This window comes from Carcharhinus amblyrhynchos, chromosome 16 (assembly GCF_965287045.1).
Source record: "Carcharhinus amblyrhynchos chromosome 16, sCarAmb.v2.hapA, whole genome shotgun sequence".
In the NCBI taxonomy this organism is placed as follows: Eukaryota; Metazoa; Chordata; class Chondrichthyes; order Carcharhiniformes; family Carcharhinidae; genus Carcharhinus; species Carcharhinus amblyrhynchos.
Genome location: NC_137339.1, coordinates 55,082,523 through 55,108,002, shown reverse-complemented (window position 1 = coordinate 55,108,002; position 25,480 = coordinate 55,082,523). Strand labels below are relative to the sequence as shown.

Here is a 25,480-nt window from a genome sequence, read left to right as displayed (position 1 = left end):
TTGAGCCAATGTCTAATCCAATTTACTACCTCTCGATGTATACCTAGTGACTGAACCTTCCTAACTAACCTCCCATATGGGACCTTGTCAAAGGCCTTATTGAAGTCCATATAGACAACATCCACTGCCTTCCCTTCATCCGCTTTCCTGGTAACCTCCTCGAAAATCTCTAATAGATTGGTTAAACATGACCTACCATGCACAAAGCCATATTGACTCTCCCTAATAAGTCCCTGTCCATCCAAGTATTTGTAGATCCTATCTCTTAGTACTCCTTCCAATAATTTACCTCCTACTGACGTCAAACCTACCGGCCTATAATTTCCCAGATTACTTTTTGAGCCTTTTTTAAACAACGGAACAACATGAGCTATCCTCCAATCATCCAACACCTGAATACTGACACTTTAAATATATTTGCCAGGGCCTCTGCAATTTCAACAGCAATCTCCTTCATGGTCCGAGGGAATACCCTGTCCGGTCCTGGGGATTTATCCACTCTGATTTGACTCAAGACAGCAAACACCTCCTCCCCTTTAATCTGTATAGGTTCTATGACCTCCCTACTTGTTTGCCTTATTTCTATAGACTCCATGCCAGTTTCTTTAATAAATACGGATGCAAAAAACCCATTTAATATCTCCCCCATTTCTTTTGGTTCCATACATAGCCGACCACTCTGATCTTCAACAGGACCAATTTTATCCCTTACTATCCTTTTGCTCTTAATATACGTGTAGAAGCTTTTAGGATTATCCTTCACCTTGACCGCCAAAGCAACCTCATGTCTTCTTTTAGCCCTCCTGATTTCCTTCTTAAGTAGTTTCTTGCACTTTTTATACTCCTCAAGCATCTTATTTGTTCCGTGCTTCCTATGCATGTCATCCGTCTCTCTCTTCTTCTTTATCAGATGTGTAATATCCCTCGAGAACCAAGGTTCCTTACTCTTATTCACTTTGCCTTTAATCCTGTCAGGAACATACAAACTCGGCACTCTCAAAATTTCTCCTTTGAAGGCCTCCCTTCCAATCACATCCTTGCCAGAGAACAGCCTGTCCCAATCCACTCTTTTTAGATCCTTTCTCATTTCTTCAAATTTGGCCTTTTTCCAGTTTAGAACCTCAACTCGAGGACCAGATCTATCTTTATCCATGATCAAGTTGAAACAAATGGTGTTATGATCACTGGAACCAAAGTGTTCCCCTACACACACTTCTGTCACTTGCCCTAACTCATTTCCTAATAGGAGATCTAATATTGCATCCTCTCTGGTTGGTACCTCTATACATTGATTTAGAAAATTTTCCTGAACACATTTTACAAACTCCACCCGTCTAAACCTTTAACAGAATGGGAGTCCCAATCTATATGTGGAAAATTAAAATCCCCTACTATCACAACTTTATGTTTCCGGCAGTTGTCTGCTACCTCTCTGCAGATTTGCTCCTCCAATTCTCGCTGACTATTGGGTGGTCTATAATACAACCCCATTAATGTGGTCATACCTTTCCTGTTTCTCAGCTCCACCCATATGGCCTTGGTAGACAAGCCCTCTAATCTGTCCCGTGTGAGCACTGCTGCAACATTTTCTTTAATTTATTTTCTTTAAAGTAATCTCCACCTTTGCTAATAGTTTTCTTTGTATAGTCATGTTTGTTAATACACGGACTAAATGTTATTGAGTGCAGCCCTGAACTTGCTCTGTTTAGCTCCGATGCGTCATTATTTTCTCCCCTGAGGATCTTGCTGCTACGTTATCACTAGGGCTTTAGATGATAAGCTTTTATAAAGGTCTTCATTAACTTCCGTTAACACATTAACGTGTTAAGCACGTGTGTTTTTTTAACAACCATCTCGACTCAAATATTTCTTGAAATCACAGGAGGAGCCATTGAGCCCATTGTCTGTGCTGGCTCTCCAAAGGAGAAATGTAGTTCGATTCTCTCACCTTCCTTGCACAGATTTCCTTCAGAAATGCCTCAATTGAACCTCCCATCTTGGCTGAACTCATTTCCCTGTTGCTAAGTAACTATAGACACTCATCATAGAGGTCAAACTGAACATTCCCACCAGCTCACTGCCAAGTTGAATGGACATGTGATCCTGTGTGCAGGTGCATATCTATTCTATGTCTGGGCAATAAATGTCCCTATTCATAACATTGCAAAATATGTTCCCTCACTGGAAACTTTCTGCTAGGAATTCTGCTAACTGCTAGGGTTCCCAAGGACTTTGGCTCTGAACTCGTCACATTTACCATCATCCCTTATGGAAACCTGCTCTTGCCTAAAAGGAACAATGATTCATACAATATTTAAAATACAATTAAAAATATAAGTAATAAGATTACTTGTTTAATTCTCTTACTATATGTATGTGTATGTAAATCATTTGTTTCAACAGTCATTTAACTCTTCACTGGTAGTACTGTCAGTGCCTTATATATTCTGTCTAAAACTTTAGTAGCTGATTGATAACTTCCCCTTCATATACACAATATGCAAGATGTGTTATGACTAACACTCTTCTTAATTGCACCAAAAGATCCCTACATTTATATTCCATTCCCTTTTAATAAACACCAACACTCTATTTACCCTCTCACCACTTGCTGTATCTGCAGATTAACTTTTCCTGATTTATCTACTAGGACACTCAGATTCCTTTCTACCTCAGAGTTCTGTGATCTCCCATATGCTCTTCGCCTCCCTCCTTCTTCATACCTCCCTGTCCCTGTTCACCTCCCTCCCCTTCTTCACTCCTCTCCCACAATTTGCCTTCCTCTCTCTCCTTTTCCTCACCTTCCTTCCATTCCTTTTTCTCCCTCCTCACCTCCCTCCCTTCCACAGCTCTGTCTTTCTCCTCACCTTATTATCTCCCTTCACTTACTCACCTCCCTCTCCCTTACCTCCCTCTCCTTCCTCCATCTCTGTCCTCAACTTGCTCATTCATCTCATCTCCATCCCTCTTTTCATCTCTGTCCTCTCCACCCTCCCTCTCCTCACCTCCCTCCTCGTCCTCACTTTCCTCTCCCTTTTTTATCTCTCCCCCTCCTGACCTCTGTCCCCAATCCTGGCCTCCCTCCACCCCCCCAATCCTGGCCTGCCTGCCTCACCCCCCAATCCTGGCCTCCCTCTCTCCCTCCCCCCACCAATCCTGGCTTCCGTCCCCCCCCCGCCCCCCCAATCCTGGCCTCCCTCCCTCCCCCTCCCCCCCAGTCCTGGCCTCGCTCCCTCCCTCCCCTCCCCCCAGTCCTGGCCTCCCTCCCCCTCCCCCCCAGTCCTGGCCTCGCTCCCTCCCCCTCCTCCCAAGTCTGGCCTCCCTTCACCTTTCCAACTCTTGTTCCCTCCTGTCCCCAAGGCTGCAGTGATTTGGCACTAACTCAATTCCATTATCAATCACAGTAACAGATTTATCTCCCTCCAGGTTGCGCAGAGCACTCGTTCCAGACACAAGTTGCTTCCCAAGTCCCTGGTTGTTGCTCAGAGAAGAGGGAGATGCAGTGCCGGCAAGTTTCAATTTGCAGGGAGCACCAATGGACGGTGAGTGCACTGATTTGTGTTTGACTGTGCCCACATTTGTGGGGGAGTCTAACATGTGATCTGCCTGCTGCATAGTTCCATGGTGTATTGTGACATGCTGAATTGAACCGTGGTGCCTTATTACATGATGCAATGTTCCATTTTGTGTTGCTGCATGTTGCATTGTTTCATGGTGTATTTACATACTGCATTGAATGATGCTGTATTGTTCCATGGTGCAATGTTCCATTCTGTGATGCTGCATGATGTATTGTTGCATGCTGCACTGAACCATGTTTAATTATTCCATGGTGCATTGTTCCACGGTGCGTTATTCCACTGTGTGTAGTGAATCGGTTGGGTGATGTTTGGATTGTGAGAACAAACCAAGTTTCTCCAACCTCTCCTCACAGCTAATGCCGTCCATACCAGGCAACATCCTGGTAAATTGTTGCTGTAACCTCTCCAAAACCTCTACATCCAAGTCCGTCCTAACTAAGGTTCTACTCAGCTGCAGCATGACTTGCCAACTTTTAAATTCAATGCCTCGGCCGAAGAAGGCGAGCAAGCTGTATGTCGTCTTGATAACCTTCTCTCACTTTCAGTGAAGTGTGGAACTGTACACCGAGATCCCTCTGCCTATTAATACTCCCAAGGGTTCTGCCATTTACTGTATATTTCCCATCTTTATGAGACCTTTGAAAATGCATTACCTCAGATTTGTCTGGATTAAACTCCATCTGCCATCTCTCTGCCCAAGTCACCAACTGATCTATATCCTGCTGTATCCTGGGACAGTCATCGTCGCTATCTGCAATTCCACCAATCTTTGTGTCATCCATAAACTTACTAATCAAACCAGTTATATTTTCCTCCAAATCATTTACATTTATATATATTACAAACAGCAAAGTCCCAGCAATGATCCCTGAGGAACACCACTAGTCAGAGCCCTCCATTCAGAAATGCACCATTCCACTGCTACCCTCTCTTCTATAACCAAGCCAGTTCATAAGAACATAAGAAATAGGAGCAGGAGTAGGCCATCCAGCCCTTCGAGCCTGCCCCGCCATTCAATAAAATCATGGCTAATCTGTCGTGGCTCAGTTCCACATTCCCGCCCTCTCCCCATAACCCTTAATCCCCTTGCCAATCAAAAACCTATCAACCCGCTTCTTGAAAATATTGAGCGAGGCAGCCTCCATCACTTCAACGGGCAGAGAATTCCATCTTGCTAGCTCACCTCTGATCCCACGCGACTTCCATTGCATATGATCCCATCAGTCGGAACAATGAATACATGAGTTAGAATGTCTTGTTCTACAAGACATTTGTAAGGCCACACTTGGAATACTGTGTGCAATTCTGGTCATCCTATTATAGAAAGGATATTATTTAAAAATGCTAGAATCCGTCATAAAAATGCTAGAATCCGTCATCAAAGAAGAAATAGTGAGGCACCTAGAAAAGAATGGTTTGATCGAGCAGACGCAGCACGGATTCGTTAAGGGGAAGTCGTGTTTGACGAATTTATTGGATTTCTATGAGGATGTGACTAATGCAGTAGACAGAGGGGAACCGGTGGATGTGGTGTTTTTAGATTTCCAAAAGGCGTTTGATAAGGTGCCTCATAAAAGGTTGCTACAGAATGTTAGGGTGCATGGAGTTGGGGGTAAGGTGTTAGCGTGGATAGAGGATTGGCTGTCTAATAGGAAGCAGAGGGTTGGTATCAATGGGTGCTATTCTGATTGGCAGTTGGTGACCAGTGGGGTGCCACAGGGATCGGTGCTGGGGCCTCAACTATTTATCATTTATATAGATGACCTAGAGAAGGGGGCTGAGTGTAGGGTGACGAAATTTGCTGTTGACACGAAGATGAGTGGAAAAGCAAATTGCGTGGAGGGTGTGGAAACTCTGCAGAAAGATCTGGATAGGCTGAGCAAGTGGGCGAGGACCTGGCAGATGGAGTATAATGTTGGCAAGTGTGAGGTTATCCACTTTGGCAGAAATAATAGTAGGAAGGATTATTATTTAAAAGGCGAAAAGCTGCAGCATGCGACGGTGCAGAGGGACCTGGGGGTCCTTGTGCACGAGGCGCAAAAACCCAGTCTGCAGGTGCAGCAGGTGATCAAGAAGGCGAATGAGATGCTGGCCTTTATAGCGAGGGGGATAGAATATAAAAGCAGGGAGATCTTGCTGCAACTGTACAGGGTACTGGTGAGGCCGTAGCTGGAGTACTGTGTGCAGTTTTGGTGGCCGCACTTGCAGAAGGATATATTGGCCTTGGAGGGAGTGCAGAGGAGGTTCACTAGGCTGATACCGGAGATGAGGGGGTTGGACAATGAAGAGAGACTAAATAGACTGGGTCTGTACTCGTTGGAGTTTAGAAGAATGAGGGGGGATATAATAGAGACGTATAAGATAATGAAGGGGATGGATAGGGTAGAGGTAGAGAGATTCTTCCCGCTCTGAAAGGACAACAGGACTAGAGGGCACAGACTCAAGATAAGTGGGGTGGGGTGCAGTTTGGAACAGAGTTGAGGAGGAACTTCTTCACTCAAAGGGTGGTGAATCTCTGGAATTCTCTGCCCGTTGAAGTGGTGGAGGCTACCTCGCTAAATATATTTAAGTCACGGGTAGATAGGTTTTTTGATAGACAGGGGAATTAAGGGTTATGGGTAGAAAGCGGGAATGTGGAACTGATCCACTTCAGATCAGCCATGATCTTATTGAATGGCAGGGCAGGCTCGAAGGGCTAGATGGCCTACTCCTGCTCCTATTTCTTATGTTCTTATGTTCTTTATTAAACTAGAAAGAGTGCAGAAAAGATTTACTAGGATGCTGCTGGGACTTGATGGATTGAGTTATCAGGAGAGGCTGGATAGCTGGAACTTTTTTCTCTGGAGCATAAGAGACTGAGGGATGATTATAGAGGTCTATAAAATAATGAGTGGCATTGATCAGCTAGACAGTCAATATCTTTTCCCAAAGGTAGGGGAGTCTAAAACTAAAGTGCATAGGCTTAAAGTGAGAGGGGAGAAAAACAAAAGTGTCCAGAGGGGCAATTGTTCCACACAAAGAGTGATGAGTGCCTGGAACAAGCTGCTAGAGGTAGTAGTAGAGGTGGGTACAATTTAGCCTTTTAGAACATAGAACATAGAAAAACTACAGCACAAACAGGCCCTTTGGCCCACAAGTTATGCCAATCATGTCCCTACCTACTAGGCTTACCTATAACCCTCAATCCTATTAAGTCTCATGTACTCATCCAGAAGTCTCTTAAAAGATCCTATTGAATTTGCCTCCATCACCACTGAGGGCAACCGATTCCACTCACCAACCACCCCCTGAGTGAAAAACCTACCCCTGACATCTCCCTTGTACCTACTCCCCAGCACCTTAAACCTGTGTCCTCTCATAGCGACCATTTCTGCCCTGAGAAAAAGCTTCTGAGAATCCACTCGATCAATACCTCTCAGCATCTTATAAACCTCTATCAGGTCACCTCTCATCCTTCGTCTCTCCAAGGAGAAGAGACCGAGCTCCCTCAACCTATCCTCATAAGACATGCCACCCAATCCAGGCAGCATCCTTGTAAATCTCCTCTACACCCTTTCAATGGCTTCCACATCCTTCCTGTAATGAGGCGACCAGAACTGAGCACAGTACTCCAAGTGGGGTCTGACAAGGGTCTTATACAGCTGCAGCATTACCTCCCGACTCCTAAACTCAATTCCTTGATTTATGAAGGCCAACACACCATACGCCTTCTTAACCACATCCTCCACCTGCGAAGCCGATTTGAGAGTCCTTCTTAAACAACGGAACAACATTGGCTATTCTCAAATCCTTTGGGACCTACCCTGTAGTCCTGTGATGTTTGGATTGTGAATGGAGTAAGAGATGTTCATTAGTTATCTGTTTTTCCTTGCTATTCTGAGGGATTCAATTCTCTTTTCAGAGTCCAGCTGGATGAGAGGATTCATGGCCGAGGGAAGTACATGTGCACAGAATGTGGCATCTGCTGTAAGAAACCCAGCACCTTGAAGAACCACTTTCAGACTCACACCAACATTCGGCCCTATCATTGCAAACTGTGTGATCAGTCCTTCAAAACAAAAGGTATGGACAAATACCGAGCGGCAGAGGGCAGCACTGAGACAAACTTCTTCATCACACAACTGGGAGAAGGTGACTCTTGCACTGAGCCTGAGGGAGCAAATGTGCGAGCAAAAGAGAGAGAGAGATTCATGAAGACAGAATAAGAGTGTGTGATATACAGAGAGAGAGAGACTGAGAAAGAGACAGATGGCAAGAGAGAGAGGTAAACTCAAGATTTTGAAGACAGAGAGACAGATCGAGACTCACAGACATAGAGAAAGAGAGAAAGAAAATGAATCACTGAGATGGAAGGTGTGCAATAGAAGGACAGAGATACAGAGTAAGATTCAGAGGAAGGAAATGAGAATGACAGAGTGTGAGAGAATAGGACAAAGAAAGTGGACATTGGAGAGAGACAGAGTGACTCAGTGAGAGAGGGGAAGACAGGGAGAGTTGGGGCAAACCCTTCCTTGGGAGGGATCACTTTTCCTATGAGCTGGAACATATTCAGGGTTGGGGCCAGGACCAGTGTCATGGCCTGAGTCAGGGCCAGAGTCACTGTCAAAGCGTGGATCAGGATCCAGGTCAGTGTTAGGGTCAGGGTCACATGCAAGACAAGGTCACAACAAGTGTCAAGTTCATGGGCAGGATCAGTTTCAGGGCCATGGTCAGAGTCACTGGCAATGTCAGAGCACCCAACCACCCCATTCAATACCACGCCCACTTTACCCTGAGCACCCACTACTCAACTCAATATCACCCCCATTTCACCCCGAGCACCCACTACTCAACTCAATATCACCCCCATTTCACCCTGAGCACCCACTACCCAACTCAATACCACCCCCACTTCACCCTGAGCACCCACTACCCCACTTAATACTACCCCCACTTCACCCTGAGCACCCACTACCCAACTCAATACCACCCCCACTTCATCCTGAGCACCCATTACTCAACTCAATACCACCCCCACTTCACCCTGAGCACCCACTACCCCACTTAATACCACCCCCACTTCACCCTGAGCACCCACTACTCAACTCAATACCACCCCCCACTTCACCCTGAGCACCCACTACTCAACTTAATACCACCCCCACTTCACCCTGAGCACCCACTACTCAACTTAATACCACCCCCACTTCACCCTGAGCACCCACTACTCAATACCACCCCCACTTCACCCTGAGCACCCACTACTCAATACCACCCCCACTTCACCCTGAGCACCCACTACTCAATACCACCCCCACTTCACCCTGAGCACCCACTACTCAATACCACCCCCACTTCACCCTGAGCACCCACTACTCAATACCACCCCCACTTCACCCTGAGCACCCACTACTCAATACCACCCCCACTTCACCCTGAGCACCCACTACTCAATACCACCCCCACTTCACCCTGAGCACCCACTACTCAATACCACCCCCACTTCACCCTGAGCACCCACTACTCAACTTAATACCACCCCCACTTCACCCTGAGCACCCACTACCCCACTCAATACCACGCCCACTTCCCCTCCCAAACACCCAATTACCCCAATCAACATCATCCCACCTTCACCTCCAAGCAGTCAACTACCTCACCCCGACTTGACAACATTCCTGACCAAGAATGTCCCATGATTTAGAATCATAGAATCCTGACAGTGCAGAAGGAGGCCATGCAGCTCATTGGATCTGCACCAACCCCCTTCCAGAGCACGCCACCCCAACCTGTCTTAACCTCATCATCCCACACATTTACACTGCTAAATCCTCTAACCTATACATCTTGGGACACTAAGGGGGCAATTTAGCATGGCCAATCCACCTAACCTGCACATCTTTGGACTGTGGGAGGAAACTGGAACACCTGAAGGAAACGTGTGAAGACACGGGCAGAACATGCAAACTCTACACAGAATTGAACACGGGTCCCTGGCGCTGTGAAGCAGCAGTGCTAACCACATTGTCACTGTGCAGCCCAGTGATTCAGAGATTGAGAGATTGAGTGCAGTCTAATTGAGTTGTAATTGAAAAGTGAATGTGTGGCAGGGTAACTATCCATGCAACAAATTGTTAACCTGATTAAATCTGTCATTCTCTCAGGGAATCTCACAAAGCACATCAAGTCCAAGATACACAGTAAAAAGCATGTGAAGCCACATGCCTACACACGTTCAGAGAGGCAGGAGCTGGCTGAAGAAGGTACAGTATGTACTGACACATTTCAAACAGATGTGCTAGATAATTATTGATGGCAAGAGTTAGATTATGTTCTGTAAGTGGGAAGGTTCACGTATCGACATGTTTGAATTAACATTGAATTAGAGACGGGACAAAATTCTTCCTTTTGTACAAGAAACATAGAAACTAGGAGCAGGAGCAGTCAATTCAGCCCATTGAGCCTGCTCTGTCAATCAATACAATTGTGGCTAATCCTCCATATCAACACCATATCCCTGCTCTCTCCTCATACCTTCAGAGTCTAGAAATTAAATATATTCAGTGACTTGACCTCCACACATCCTGTGGTAGAGAATTCCACAGACTCACCACCCTTTGAGTGAAGAAGGTAATATACACTGACATATTTCAAAGCGATGATCAAAGTGTGGTAGATAATTATCGATGGCAAGAGTTAGTCCTAAATGGCCTATTCTGACACAGTGACCCTTTGCTCTAGACCCCCAGTTAGAGGAAATAACATCTCTGTACCCCATCTGCTCAGCCTTGCCAGAAGTTTGTACACAGGACAAGGCCCCTTATGGTAGGCTCACCCAGAAGATGAAGGTGCATGATACTCACGGTGACTTGGCCACTTGGATTCAGAATTGCTTGCCCATAGAAGTCAGAGAGTAGTGTTGGAAAAATGTTTTTCTGAATGGAGGTCCATTTTCTGCAGGGATCCGTACACACTGGGACCTCTGCTATTTGCGATATACTACAAATGACTTGGATGAAAACGTAGATGGGTGGGTTAGTAAGTTTGCAGATGACACAAAGATAGGTGGTGCTGGGGTAGTGTAGAAAGTTGTTAAAGAATACAGCAGGATATAGATTATTTGCAGATATGGGTGGAGAAATGCAGATGGAGTTTAATCCAAGCAAGTGCTGCACTTTGGGAGATCAAATTTTAACGTTAAGTATACAGTTAATGGCAGAACCCTGAACAACACTGATGTATAGAGGTATGGGTTCAAGCCCATAGCTTCCTGAAAGTGGCCACACAAGTAGGTTGGTAAAGAAGGTGTATGGCATGCTTGACTTTATTGGCTGGGGCATAGAGTCAAGGTGTCATGTTGCAGCTGTATAAAACTTTGGTTAGGCTGCACTTAGAGTATTGCGTTCAAATCTGGTTGCCACATTACAGGAAGGATGTGGAGGCTTTGGAGAGGATGCAGAAGTGGTTTACCAGGATGCTGCCTGGATTAGATGGTATGAGTTATCAGGAGAGGTTGGACAAACTAGGATTGTTTTCTCTGGAGTGGTAAGGAGACCAAAACAGCACACAATATTCCAGGTGTGGTCTCACCAAGCGCTGTACAGCTGCAATAAGATATCATTGCTCCTGTATTCAAGTTCTTTTGCAATGAAGGCCAATGTACCATGTGGAATTTTCACCCCAAAAACCTAAGTGACATAACAGCGAGATAACAGAGCAATCTGTGTCAGTCTTCCTGGCATGCTCTGCATCGTAATCATCTTACACTTGTGCACACGTGAAACACGTCATCATGGACTCCCCATGCGTGTGACTCGCCTGAACTGGCTGCAGCTGTGAACTGTTAAGCAGGGGGAGCTGCATTTAAAATGCTCTCTCTACACTCACAGCCATTCACACCAGGAGGATGGCAATGTGTAGACCAACCCCATGTTTCATGGAGGGAGACCTGGAATGGCTTCTGGATGCTGTAGAGGAGACACAGGCATTCCTGTATCCCCGACAGGGCAGACACCTAGGAGCAGGGACACCAGTGCGGACCGGGATACAGTGGATACGGCAGTCAGTGCAGCGGCGGAGGGCATTGGCAGGTAAACTTTGGGGTCATTATCTGGTGAGCCCCACACAGCTGCTGATGCACATCAGGTGGAGGGGAAATGTCCGAGGGATTGGGCAGGGTGAGGTCTCCCAGAGCCCAGGAGTCAGTTGGCTGCATGTGGCAGAGTGGGCTCAGTGCTCGGGCACTCACACAGAGCATAAGGGTGGCTATGAGAAGATCTTTATTGAGGATGAACCCAGCTGGACGAGATATAGAGCAACTAACTTCCTGACATGGTTCAGTTGGATGGTAGAAAAGTAGCCTCTTGACGCTCATGTCCATTGTAAGGAGCACTGCAGAGTTTATGTAGTGCGGAGAGCTGAGTTAACACCTCCCTTGATTGGGGCAACAGCTGTCAGAGCTAAACCTTGTTACTGTTAAATGGGGCTTGGGATGGAATATCAGCAATAAATCAGAGAGCCTGTCCAGATGTTCACTCATCAGCTGAGTGAAGGAGCAGTGCTCTGAAAGTTTGTGCTATTGTGTAAACCTGTTGGACTTTAACCTGGTGTTGTGAGACTTCTTACTGTGTTTACCCCAGTCCAACACAGGCATCTCCATGTCACAGCAGGCAGGTGGCAGGCTAACTAGTATGACATCAATGGGATTTGAACTGGACCTCATTTGAAATGCCTCGGAGGTCTTTCAGCGGTCCGAGAGAATGCTTGTCACATGAGCTCCAAACCAGCAGCGGCCTCAATCTGAGGACCCAACAGCCCAGACTGAGCCCCCTCCAGCCCCCAGACCCCTGTATTCTTTAAGACCCCCATCCTGCACCTAGGCAGCAGCTGACCCATTCTCTTGCATCCTGAAAGTTGATGCACAGCTGTACTCAGTTCCTCACTCACCCTTGCAACTGTTGTGCTGGAACCACATGGGTGGCATGGTGGCACTTTGGTTGGCATTGCTGCTTCACAGTGCCAGGGATCCCGGTTTGATTCCCAGCTTGGGTCAATGTCTGTGCGGAGTTTGCACGTTCTCCCTGTGTCTGCCTGGGTTTCCTCCCACATTCTGAAAGAAGTGCTGGTTAGGTGCATTGACCCAAACAGGTGCCAGACTGTGCCGATTAAGGGAATTTCACAGTAATTTCATTGCACTGTTAATGTAAGCCTTACTTGTGATTAATAATAAATAAGCTTTACATTTTATAGGACCAGTAGTGATTTGCACCCCTGTGACGCCCCTCCAGAAATGTGGGAACATCCTGGGAGGGGGATGATCGCCTACTGAACTCGCTTCTCAGATTGATTGGCCAAAGATGTGTGGATTAGGTTGATTGGCTGTGCTAAAATTGCCCTTTAGTGTCCTGAAATGCGTAGGTTAGCGGGATTAGCGGGTAAATACGTAGGGACATGGGGATACGGGGTGATGGGATTGTGGTTGGTGCAGACTCGATGGGCCAAATGGCCTTTTTCTGCACTGTAGAGTTTGTATGATTCTATGATTGAATTTAACTCAATATCATGCTAATCAGCATCACCCCCTTTCTGGCCAAGATTTGGTGTACAGCAGTAGAAAGGGACTCGGACAATTGCAAACTGTTTGATGCCGGGCACAGAACCGGTTTTTAGGCTCACATGCTGTTTTCTCAGACCGGTGCTCCAGGCATGGCGATGCTGGAAAATCACCCCCATGATTTGCTGGTCCTGCATGCTTGCTTTCAGTGCCTGCTGTACAAAGCCACTCAGGTCCCTTTGTACATTAATATTTCCCAATCTAATAATACTCTGCCTTTCTGCTTCTCTGCCCAAAGTGGAGAACTTCATACTTACCAGTGTTGCACTGCACCTGCCATGTACTTGTTCACTTGCTCATGGGCGGAACTTCCCTGTAATTTTGTCTGGTCCCGCTGCAGTGAATGGAGATTTGGCTGAGCACCAAGTTTTCTGTCCTCACTTGCAGCAGCTGCGAGAAGTGAACAGCCATAAAATTCCAGCTAGGGTGTCTAAATCACCTCGAAGCACTCAAACATTCTCCTCACCACTCAGATTTCCACCAACACATGCACACTCCCATTCCATACACTGTTATGACAGAGGTGAATCCCCTTTACCTTGTGTTGTAATCTGCTACGATTATTTGGGAAGATGTTAATTGTTCCTAATCACTAATGTGAAGGCCTGATACTCACCTTAAATGAATAATAAGAAAGGTACTTTGTTTACATAACCAGAAACTTTAAACAAGTAACATATAAATCCAACTGAAATGCTGTTCAGATAATACAAGGAATATTCATTACTAAAGTAGTAATAACAGAATTTTAGTCACACCTCGAAGCAAATATACAACCAGGTCTGATAGCCTTCAGAAGTTTTGAAGTTCTTCAGTTCTCTGCTGTCTGTGGGTGCTGTCTGGTTTGGTACTTTTCATTGATTAGAAGGTTATTTATCTCAAGATCTGTTTGAAGCTGGCAGAGTCAACAACTAACTGCTCCAGTTGATTGAACTGCCCTTAACTGCTTCAAGTGGCCTGCTCCTGCTTCTGGTGAAGCTCCTGCCTCAATCCCTGGTAGAATTGAACTCAAGGCAGTTGAGTTCCTCTAGTATAACCTTTATGACCTATCAACGTTCCTATACTCAGATTGACCTGAGGGTGGCAACAAACATAAATTCAAATCTGATCAGTTCCTTTTAGCTGAGCGTTTTCTTCAAACTCCGTAGGCTAACAAAAATGCAAAAAACCCACAGAGCCAATTACCAAGGCAACCCTGATGCTTAGTCCTCTTGAAACAAATGTTGCAACCTACAGTCTGTGCAGGACTCAAAAAAGGGACCATGCACTATCTTCATTCTCTCTAACGTTCTCACACTCTCATTACACACACACACATACGCACACACATTCCACATACTCTCACTCACTCACTCTCTCTCACACAATCCTCATATACACGCTCATTCTACAGACACACACACACACAAACACACGCACACACATTCCACATACTCTCACTCACTCACTCTCTCTCACACAATCCTCATATACACGCTCATTCTACAGACACACACACACACAAACACACGCACACAAACACACACACACACGCACACACACAAACACGCACACACACATGCACACACACACACGCACACACACACACACACACACAAACACACTCACACATTCCACATACTCTCACTCACTCTCTCTCACACAATCCTCATACACACACTCATTCTACAGACACACAGACACAAACTCATACCACTCACTCACTCACTTTCACACACACATTCTTTCACAGGTGCACACACCCACTCATTCCACACATGTGCACTAACACACACACTCACATACTCACACTCACACACTCTCTCTCTCATTCACACTCACACTCTCTCACTCTCACACTCACACACATACTCTCACTCTCTCATTCCCTCATTCTCATTCTCTCACTCTCTCACTCACACTCGCCGCTCGCACACTCACACCCTTGCACACTCACACACTCGCATACTTACACGCTCGCACACTCACATGCTCACATACTCACGCTCACACACTGACACACTCGCACGCTCACGCTCGCACACACACACGCTCGCACACTCACGCGCTCGCATACTCACGCTCACATACTGACACACTCTCACGCTCACACTTGCACACTCACACTCACACGCTCGCACTCTCACGCTCACACACACACTCGCACTTGCACATTTGCACTCACACACTTGCACACTCACACTCATGCACTTGCACACTCACACTCACGCCTGCACACTCACACTCGCACACACGCTCGCACACTCGCAATCACACACTCGCATGCTCGCACACTCGCACACACACTCGCATGCTCGCACGCTCACGCTCGCACACACACTCGCACACTCACACGCTGGCACACTCACACTGGCACACTCACGTGCTCGCATACTCACACTCGCACACTGACACACTCTCACACTCGCACGTGCACACTCGCACTGGCATACTTGCACACTCACACACTCACAAGCTTGCACACTCACACGCTCGCATACTCACGCTTGCACATTGACACACTCTCACACTTGCACACTCACACTTGCACTCGCACACTCATGCTCACATGCTTGAACACTCACACTTGCACATGCACTCGCACTTGCACTCGCACACCTGCACACTCACACTTACGCTTGCACACACACTTGCACTCATGCTTGCACACTCACACTCGCACTCTCACACTCGCACTCTCACACTCTTACACTCGCAGTCGCACACTCGCTGTCACACACTGGCACACACACACTCACACACACACTCATTTCTCACACATACGCACCCTTATTTTTCACACACACACTCATTCCACACACACATACATACTCATTACACAAACACACACAAATTCATTACACAAACTCATTACACAAACATATTATGCACGCATACACATTCACATGTGCACACACACACACACACTCATTCCCCACATACATGCGCACACACACACTCATTCCACACACATTCATTCCCCACACACATACACACACATTATGCATGCACACACATTCACATGCATGCACACACACACGCTCATTCCACACATACTCATTCCAAACACACACATTCATTTCAAACACTCACACATGCACGCATGCACACTCGCTCATTCCACATTCACCCTCATTTTACATACACACATATACACACACACACACACACACACACACACACTCTTATTACACACACACACATTCTCATATCACAGATACACACACATGCACTCTCATCATTCACACTCAGTACACATGCACAGATTCTCATTCTCAGATTCTCACGTGCGCACACACACTCTCATCTCTCACAGACAGATATGCTCTCATTCCACACAGACATACTTATTCTACATACTCGGACACTCCACACATGCACACACACACTCCACACATGCACATTCATTTCTCACAGATACGCACTCTCATTCCACACACACATACACACACGCGCACTAATAAATATGCACACATACTCTCGCTCATTCCATGTGTGTACACACACTCACTCACTGACTCTCATTACACATACACTCCCATTACACACACAGACACTCACTCACATTGTCATATCGCAGATACACACACACACAAACTCACACTCTCATTACTCATACAAACATACATACATACACTCTCATCACACACACTCACATTCTCATATCACAGACACACACACTCTCATCACACATTCATTACACATGCACACACTCTCTACACACGCGTATACACACACACTCTCCCATTCTACACGGACATACTCATTCTGTACACACACACACGCACATTCATTTCACACACAAACACACGCACGCATGCACACAAACTCATTCCACAGACACACATACACACAGACTCATTCCCCCCACACACACACTGATCTCACACACAACTGCACACACAAGCACACACACACACTCATTCCACACATACACACAAAATTCCCCTCTGCGCACGATGGCGCGCCGCCCCTTCCGCACGCTCGCCCCTTCCGCACACACACCCGTTATGCATGCATGCCCATTACACACGCACATACAGTCTCATTCCACACACACACACGCACTCATTACATACTTTCTCATTCCAAAAAAACACGTGCATACATACCCACACACACACACACTCTCATATACACACGCTCACTCACACACATGCGCATACACACGCATACACACACACACACTCGTCACCCACACACACACTCATAACACACACACACTCATTACACACACACATTCATTACACACACACACACAAACACACACACTCTCTCTCATTACACACACACACACAAACACATTCTCATTCCAAACACACACACATGCATACACACCCACACACCCACATTCTCATTATACACACACGCTCACTCACTTACACACACTTATTCCACATACACACGTGCGTATGTAAACACGCATACACACACACGTTACACACACACTCGTTACACACACACCCGTTACACACAGACACACTTGTTACACACACATGCACTCGTTACATGCACACACACACACATGCGCGCGCACACTCATTCCACGCACGCGCACATACACACAAACTTAATACACATACATTTATTTCACACACATACACACACACACACTCACATTCTCATATCACAGATGCACTCACATTTTCATATCACAGACACACATGCACTCTCATCACACACACATTCTCATTCCCCACATACATTCTCATGACATACACACACACTGTCATTACACACAAACACACACACACAGACATAATCACTCTACACACATGCATACATGCACACTCATTCCACACACAAACAAACATGCACATACACAACACACACACACACACACACACTCTCCTGTTCCACACACACATATGTGTGCACACACTGACACAAAATATACACAGAATGGATCTTTGGCTGAGCACTAAATTACTCCATTTTCGCTGGCAGTGGTATTGGGACATGTGAGACCGGAGAATTCCAGTCGAGGCCTAACTAGATCTTTCTAGAACAGAGGTTAATTTCCACCTGTCTGTATTCCAGCCCTTGACATACAGATCCAGCAATGTGCAATTCAGGATCTCACAGTGTAGGCAACCATATTATAATTGAATTTTACATTCAGTTTGAGGGTGAGAAGTAGGTCCGAGACTATGTTTTTAAAGAGCAAAGAACAGTACGGCACAGGAACCGGCCCTTCAGCCCTCCAAGCCTGCACCGACCATACGTTCCTAACTCGACCATCCGTTTGTATCCCTCTATTCCCAGTCTGTTCATGTGGCTGTCCAGATAATGATCCTAGTGTGCCTGCCTCAACCACCTTGCTTGGTAGTGCATCCCAGGCCCCCACCATCCTCTGTGTAAAATACGTCCCTCGCATATCCATATTGAACCTTGCCCCCCCTTACCTTGAACTTGTGACCCCTTGTGTTTGTCATTTCCGACCTGGGAAGAAGCTTCCAACTGTTCACCCTATCTATACCCTTCATAATTCTATAAACTTCTATTAAGTCACCCCTCAACCTCCATCTTTCCAGGGAGAACAACCCTAGTTTACTCAATCTCACCTCATAGCTCATACCATCCTTACCAGGCAACATCCTGGTAAACCTTTTCTGTACTCTCTCCAGAGCCTCCACATCCTTCTGGTGGTGCGGCGACCAGAACTCGACGCAGTATTCCAGATGTGGCCTAACCAATATTCTATATAAATGCAACATCACATGCCAACTTTCATACTCTATGCCCTGGCTAATAAAGGCAAGCATGCCGGATGCCTTCTTCACCACCTTTTACACCTACACTGTCACCTTTAAGGTTCTGTGGACTTGCACACCCAGATCCTTCTGTGTATCTGCTCTTGATGGTTCTGCCATTTATTGTATAGCTCCCCTCTACATTAGATCTACCAAAATGCATCACTTCACATTTATCTGGATTAAATTCCGTCTGCCGTCCAGTTTCCCAGCCTATCTATATCCTGCTGTATTCTCTGACATTGTTCATCACTATCCGCAACTCCAGCAATCTTTGTGTCGTCTGCAAACTTATTAGTCAGACCAGATACATCTTATTCCAAATCGTTTATATATATCAGGAATCAGCAGAGGTCCCAGTACACAGCCCTGCAGAATACCACTAGTCACAGACCTCCAATCAGAAAAAGGCCCCTCCACTGCTACCCTCTGTCTTCTATGACCAAGCCAGTTCTGTAGCTATCTAGCTAGTTCACCTTCGATCCCATGAGATTTAACCTTTTGAAGTAGTCTGCCATGAGGGACCTTGTCAAATGCTTACTAAAATCCATGTAGACAACATCCACGGCCCTTCCCTCGTCAACTATTTTTGTCACCTCCCCAAAAAATTCAACCAAATTTGTGAGGCATGACCTCCCTCACACAAAACCATGTTGTCTATCCTAATGAGACTGTTCAGTTCTAAATGTGAATAGATCCTATCTCTAAGAATCTTCTCCAACAATTTCACTGACCTATAATTACCCGGGTTATTCTTGCTATCCTTCTTAAATAACCGGTTCACATTTGCTATCCTCCAATCCTCTGGGACCTCACTAGTGTTCATTGAAGAAACAAAGATTTCTGTTAGAAGTCCAACAATTTCATCTCTTGCCTCTCTCAATAATCTAGGACTGATGTCATCTGGCCCTGGGGATTTGTCTACCTTAATGCTTCCTAAAATATTTAACACTTCCTCCCTTGTAATTGCGATTTGTTCTAACAGGTCTACTCATCTCTCTGAGACACTACCAAGCAACCTGTCCCTCTCCTTTGTGAATACTGATGCAAAGTATTCACTTAGGATCTCACCTATTTCCTTGGGTTCTAAACATAATTCCTCTCCTTTGTCCTTGAGAGGACCGACTCTTTCTCTGAAAACCCTTTTGTTCCTAACAAATGTATAAAATGCCTTGGGATTCTCTTTAATCCTGTCTGCCAAGAACATTTTGTGACTCCTTTTTGCCCTTCTAACTCCCTGTTTGAATTCTTTTCTACTTTCTTTGTATTCCTCCAGTGCTTCCTCTGTTTTTAGCTGCCTGGACCTTATGTATGCCTCTTTATTTTTTTTAATTAGACCCACAATTAGGGTATTCCCAGCTCTCGAATCCTACCTTTTCCTGTCCTTCCTCTTTACAGGCACATACCTGTCCTGCACTCCTATCGACTGCTCCTTAAAAGACTCCCACATGCCAGATGTGGATTTACCCTCGAACAGCCTCTCCCAATCAACAGCCACCAAATCCTGCCTAATCTGGCTATTGTTAGCCTTCCCCCAATTCAGCACCTTACCCATTGGAGAACACTCATCCTTCTCCATGACTAACCGAAAGTTTACAGAATTGTGGTCACTGTTCGCCACATGTTCCCCCACTGAAACTTTGATGACCTGACCAGGCTCATTTCCCAGTGCTAGGCCCAGAATAGCTCCCTCTCTAGTTGGCCTATCAACATACTGTTCCAAAGAACCTTCCTGGATACATTTTACAAATTCCTCCCCATCCAAACCCCAGCCCTAAGGGATTTCCAGTCTATCTGAGGGAAATTAAAGTCTCCCACTACAACAACCCTATTTTTTCTACACTTGTCCAGAATCTACTTACATATTCATTCTTCAACTTCCCATGGGCTGTTGGGAGGCCTGTAGTATTCCTTCAGCAAAGTGATGGGCCCTTCCTGTTTCTGAGTTCTACCCACAATATCTCATTACGTGATCTTTCCAAATTGTCCACCCTCTGTACCTCTGTAATATGCTCCCTGTTGTAGGTAAAATGATACCTGTGAGACAGTGAGTCAAAATACAGTGGTTTTTATTTCAAAACTCTGGGTATTCCAGAATTTTGGGAGAAGTAGGACTATCAGACTTCTTGTAGAACACAAACACAAATGGGCATTTATCCATCATGAGTCTTAGCGTCAAACACAATTCCAAGTTTCCCATTCCGGCCAGAACTCCGGGTCTTCCTTCCTTGGTCATGATGCAGCCCCTCATTTAGTCACGATTCACAGTCCAGCTGGCAGCTGCAATCATGACACAGTCTTCAATCCGGTCACAATTCAAAACCCTTCTGTAGCAGTACCGGCATCCCTGTCTTTGAAGTTACTTGTGTGATTGTGGCTGTCCCAGCAGGACACTTCCTGTTAAAAAGCCGGTATCGCGATCTGCCGTCAGCAGCTGTCCAAAGCCGGTATCATAAACTACCATCTGTGTAACGATGTCCAACTAATACAAATGATAACTTGCAAAGTCTAGTGAATCTTCTCTGCTCTCTCTCCAAGGCCAAAATACCCTTTCGCAAGTGCAGCGACCAAAACTGCACACAGTACTCCAGCTACGGCCTCACCAGTACCCTGTACAGTTGCAGCAAGATCTCCCTGCTTTTATATTCTATCCCCCTCGCTATAAAGGCCAGCATCCCATTCGCCTTCTTGATCACCTGCTGCACCTGCAGACTGGGTTTTTGCGCCTCATGCACAAGGACCCCCAGGTCCCTCTGCACCGTCGCATGCTGCAGCTTTTTGCCTTTTAAATAATAATCCCTCCTACTGTTATTTCTGCCAAAGTAGATAACCTCACACTTGCCAACATTATACTCCATCTGCCAGGTCCTCGCCCACTTGCTCAGCCTATCCAGATCTCTCTGCAGACTTTCCACACCCTCCACGCAATTTGCTTTTCCACTCATCTTCGTGTCATCAGCAAATTTTGTCACCCTACACTCAGCCCCCTCCTCCAGATCGTCTATATAAATGGTAAATAGTTGAGGCCCCAGCACCGATCCCTCGGTCAAGGGTGGAGGAGAAAAAAACACATTGTTAAGATGGCGGCGCGGGCTTGTTGGGCCGAAGGGCCTGTTTCCCGTGCTGTGTTGTTCTTTGTTCTTTGTTCACTCCACTAGTCACCAACCACCAATCAGAATAGCACCCATTGATTCCAACTCTCTGCTTCCTGTTAGACAGCCAATCTTCTATCCACGCTAACACCTTACCCCCAACTCCGTGCACCCTAACCTTCTGCAGCAACCTTTTATGAGGCAGAAAGAAAACATTCTTTTTGTCTTTGCAGGAATATAGTTCTTCTGGTTCTCCTGTTGGGATTCCACCAAGTTTGGGAACAGTCGGCTTAATCTTGTCCATCCCATTAACAATTCCACAGGGGCAACTCTGGTCATAGTGTGAGGGTTAGTCCTGTAGTGAATAAAAATAATACCAGTTTTGTCTCAATGGATACTGTGGGTTGCTTCTTCATGCCGAACCTGTTCAGCCAGCCCATTTAATGATTGGTGATAGAATGTTGTCATTGAAAAGCATGGAGTTCTGGAATTCAGTGCTTGTAAAGGCAGTGCCGTTGTCAGAGACAGGACTTCAGGTATCTTGTGAATGCAGGAACTTTATCATAGTTTTTCAATGGTAGCATGGGAAGTAATGGAGTTCATGCAATGTATCTCGAACCATGTGGAGTGCACATCGACCATAATTAAGAACATGGAACCCAAGAAGGCCTGGCAAAGTCCACGTTCATTTATACCATGGGCATTTCCATGAATGTAGGAAGGCTGAGGGGAGGTAGTTTTTGATTCTGCTGGCACGACTCACACTCTAAGTCGGTAATGTCTGCATCAAGACGTGGCCACTGTACATGCCTCCTGGATAGCATTTACATCTTTGAGATTATAGGGTGGTCACAGTGTAATTCCATAAGAATCAAACATCACCCTGGACAAGAGAGAACTACACGGGAACACCATTGGATGTTGCCACTTCGACACTGAGATCATCTTTCTTTGTCAGATCGTATTTCATTTCATCTGAAGGCTGTCCTTCGAATCCCCCATGTAATATTATATGTTTTAATTTAGATAGGACTGTATCCAAAAAATTGAGATCATCGAAACCTCTTCCATAGCTGGTAACAAAGCCAGGTTTATGGCCAACAGCAGACGATGCAGTGCATCAGCATTAGTTATCTGGATCCTGGGGTGGTGCTTTAGGAGGTATTCATAAGCTGCCAATCTGGATGGAAGCAGTGGGGGTATTTCCTCATCTTCTTCAAAAGTCCCAGCAATGGATTACGATCAGTTACTATGATGATGCATATTTGATTTGATTTGATTTATTATTGTCATATGTATTAGCATACAGCGTATTGTTTCTTGTGTGCTATACAAAGCATACTGTTCATAAAGAAGATAACAAGAGAGTGCAGAATGTAGTATGCTAGGGTGTAGAGAAAGATCAACTTAATGTGAAGTAGATCCATTCAAGACTCTAATGGCAGCAGGGAAGAAGCTGTTCTTGAGTCGGTTGGTATGTGACCTCAGAATTTTGTATCTTTTTCCTGACGGAAGAAGGTGGAAGAGAGAATGTCTGGGTGTGTGGGGTCCTTAATTATGCTGGCTACTTTGCCAAGGCAGCAGGAAATGTAGACAGAGTTACTGGATGGGAGATTGGTTTGCATGATGGATTTGGCTACATTCATGACCTTTTGTGATTCCTTGCAGTCTTGGGCAGAGCAGGAGCCATACCAATCTGTGATAGTATTAGAAAGAATGCTTTCTCTGGTGCATCTGCAGAAGTTGGTAAGAGTCATAGCTGACATGCCAAATTTCCTTAGTCTTCTGAGAACATACAGTTGGTGGGCTTTCTCAGCGTTAGTGTCGGCGTCGGGAGGACCAGAACAGGCTGGTGATCTGGACGCATAAAAACTTGATTGGCCATGCTAAGAAATTGTCCCTTAGTGTCCAGGGATGTGTAGGTTAGAGGGTATAATATGTAGGGATATGGGAGCAGGGTCTGGGTGGGATTGAGTTCAGTGCAGACTCGATGGGCTGAAGAGTCTCTCTCTGCACTGTAGGGTTCTATGATTCTATGATAGGTTGCCTTCATCGGTCAGGGCACAGAATATAAAAATTGGCAAGTCATATTTCAGCCACATTTGGAATATTGCATTCAATTCTGGTTGCCATTTACCAGGAAGATGTGGAGGCTTTGGAGAAGGTACAGGAAAGGTTTACCATGATGTTGCTTGGTTTGGAGTGTATTAGCTATGAGGAGAGATTGGTAACTTGGTTTGTTTTCACTGGAACATGCCTGTTCAGCGTCCCCAGCTTCCAAACATTTAGAAAATATTCTGCTCTACTCTCCTTACTCCAAAGAGATGACCTCACACAATCTCACAGCAAACTCCATCTTCTGCAGTTTGATCCATGCAATATATCAATGTCTGTTTGCAAATTGCTCAATGCTCTGAACTACTTGCTGTGCTACTGAATTTTATGGCACCAACTCCTATTGACAAATGTGGTTAAAAATCTTCAAGTCTGTGCAACTATCCAGCAGAAATCATTAGTCACAGTCATTCAGGGAATTAGTTCTTTATATCCTCTTCTAACTCCCAGCTGCCATTCCCCAAACAATTTCCTTCGAAGCGAAGATGCTACACATAGTCTCTCCCAGACTGGGTCAGACAGGGACAGACAGACTGGGTCAGATTGAGGCAGGCTGGGCCAGACGAGTGGTGACAGTGAGCTGTGGATGCTCTTGCCTGCTCTCACTGCCACACAATCTTGGGGTGTGGTTGGATTGGTTGTTTGTTTTGTTGACGGGATGATTGTTAACTGTTTTCATCATTTTCTCCAGATCAAGGGAATGAGCAATCCTCAAAGTGGACTCAGTCTCAGGCAGTTTCTATGGCTTTACGACCCAGCGGCCGACACTCCCAGCTCCTCACTGAATCCATTCCCGTCTTAACTAGAGATTTTCTCCTTTATCAACCCCGAGCGACTCCTGTTAGCTCAGATGTCTCCTGCACTTCAATATCAATGATCTCTTCCCCTCTGGATACATTCCAAAACTTGTCCAATTCCTCATCCTGTAAACTACCAGTGTCGGAATGTCCAGCCCGGACACTGCCAGTGTCGGAATGTCCAGCCCGGACACTGACAGTGTCGGAATGTCCAGCCCGGACGCTGCCAGTGTCGGAATGTCCAGCCCGGATGCTGCCAGTGTCGGAATGTCCAGCCCGGATGCTGCCAGTGTCGGAATGTCCAGCTGTCTCACTCGACCCTCAGATCTCTGTGCGGTCACTTCCTCAAATCTCAAGCCTATCTCACTTTCAGGAATTCTCATTGGCCAACGTTGGTGTGACTGAGGGAAGCAGTTCAAACAACTCCACTCTCTGTGTGCTGCCAGTTCCTGATCAATCAAACAATGAAGCCTTGCCTGATTTCCAAACCTTGTTTACTTCTAATATTACAAACACCAATGTTCCACAAACTCTGCCCTCAGCAACTAGTAGAAGTCCTGTCAACCTGTTG

General features: G+C 45.8%; 1 protein-coding gene across 1 annotated transcript in view; it reads left to right on the top strand.

The window, feature by feature from the left end:
• The window catches only part of LOC145353691 (uncharacterized), a gene marked incomplete at its 3' end in the record, with an annotated part of 42,600 nt that extends 17,483 nt beyond the window's left edge, over window positions 1–25,117 (top strand). The window contains exons 2-5 of the mRNA XM_080204461.1: window positions 3,427–3,542; window positions 7,483–7,643; window positions 9,725–9,823; window positions 24,804–25,117. Coding sequence (XP_080060587.1) covers window positions 3,427–3,542; window positions 7,483–7,643; window positions 9,725–9,823; window positions 24,804–25,117 — 690 coding nt within the window. The remainder of the gene's footprint in view (window positions 1–3,426; window positions 3,543–7,482; window positions 7,644–9,724; window positions 9,824–24,803) is intronic.
• Window positions 25,118–25,480: the final 363 nt, after the last annotated feature.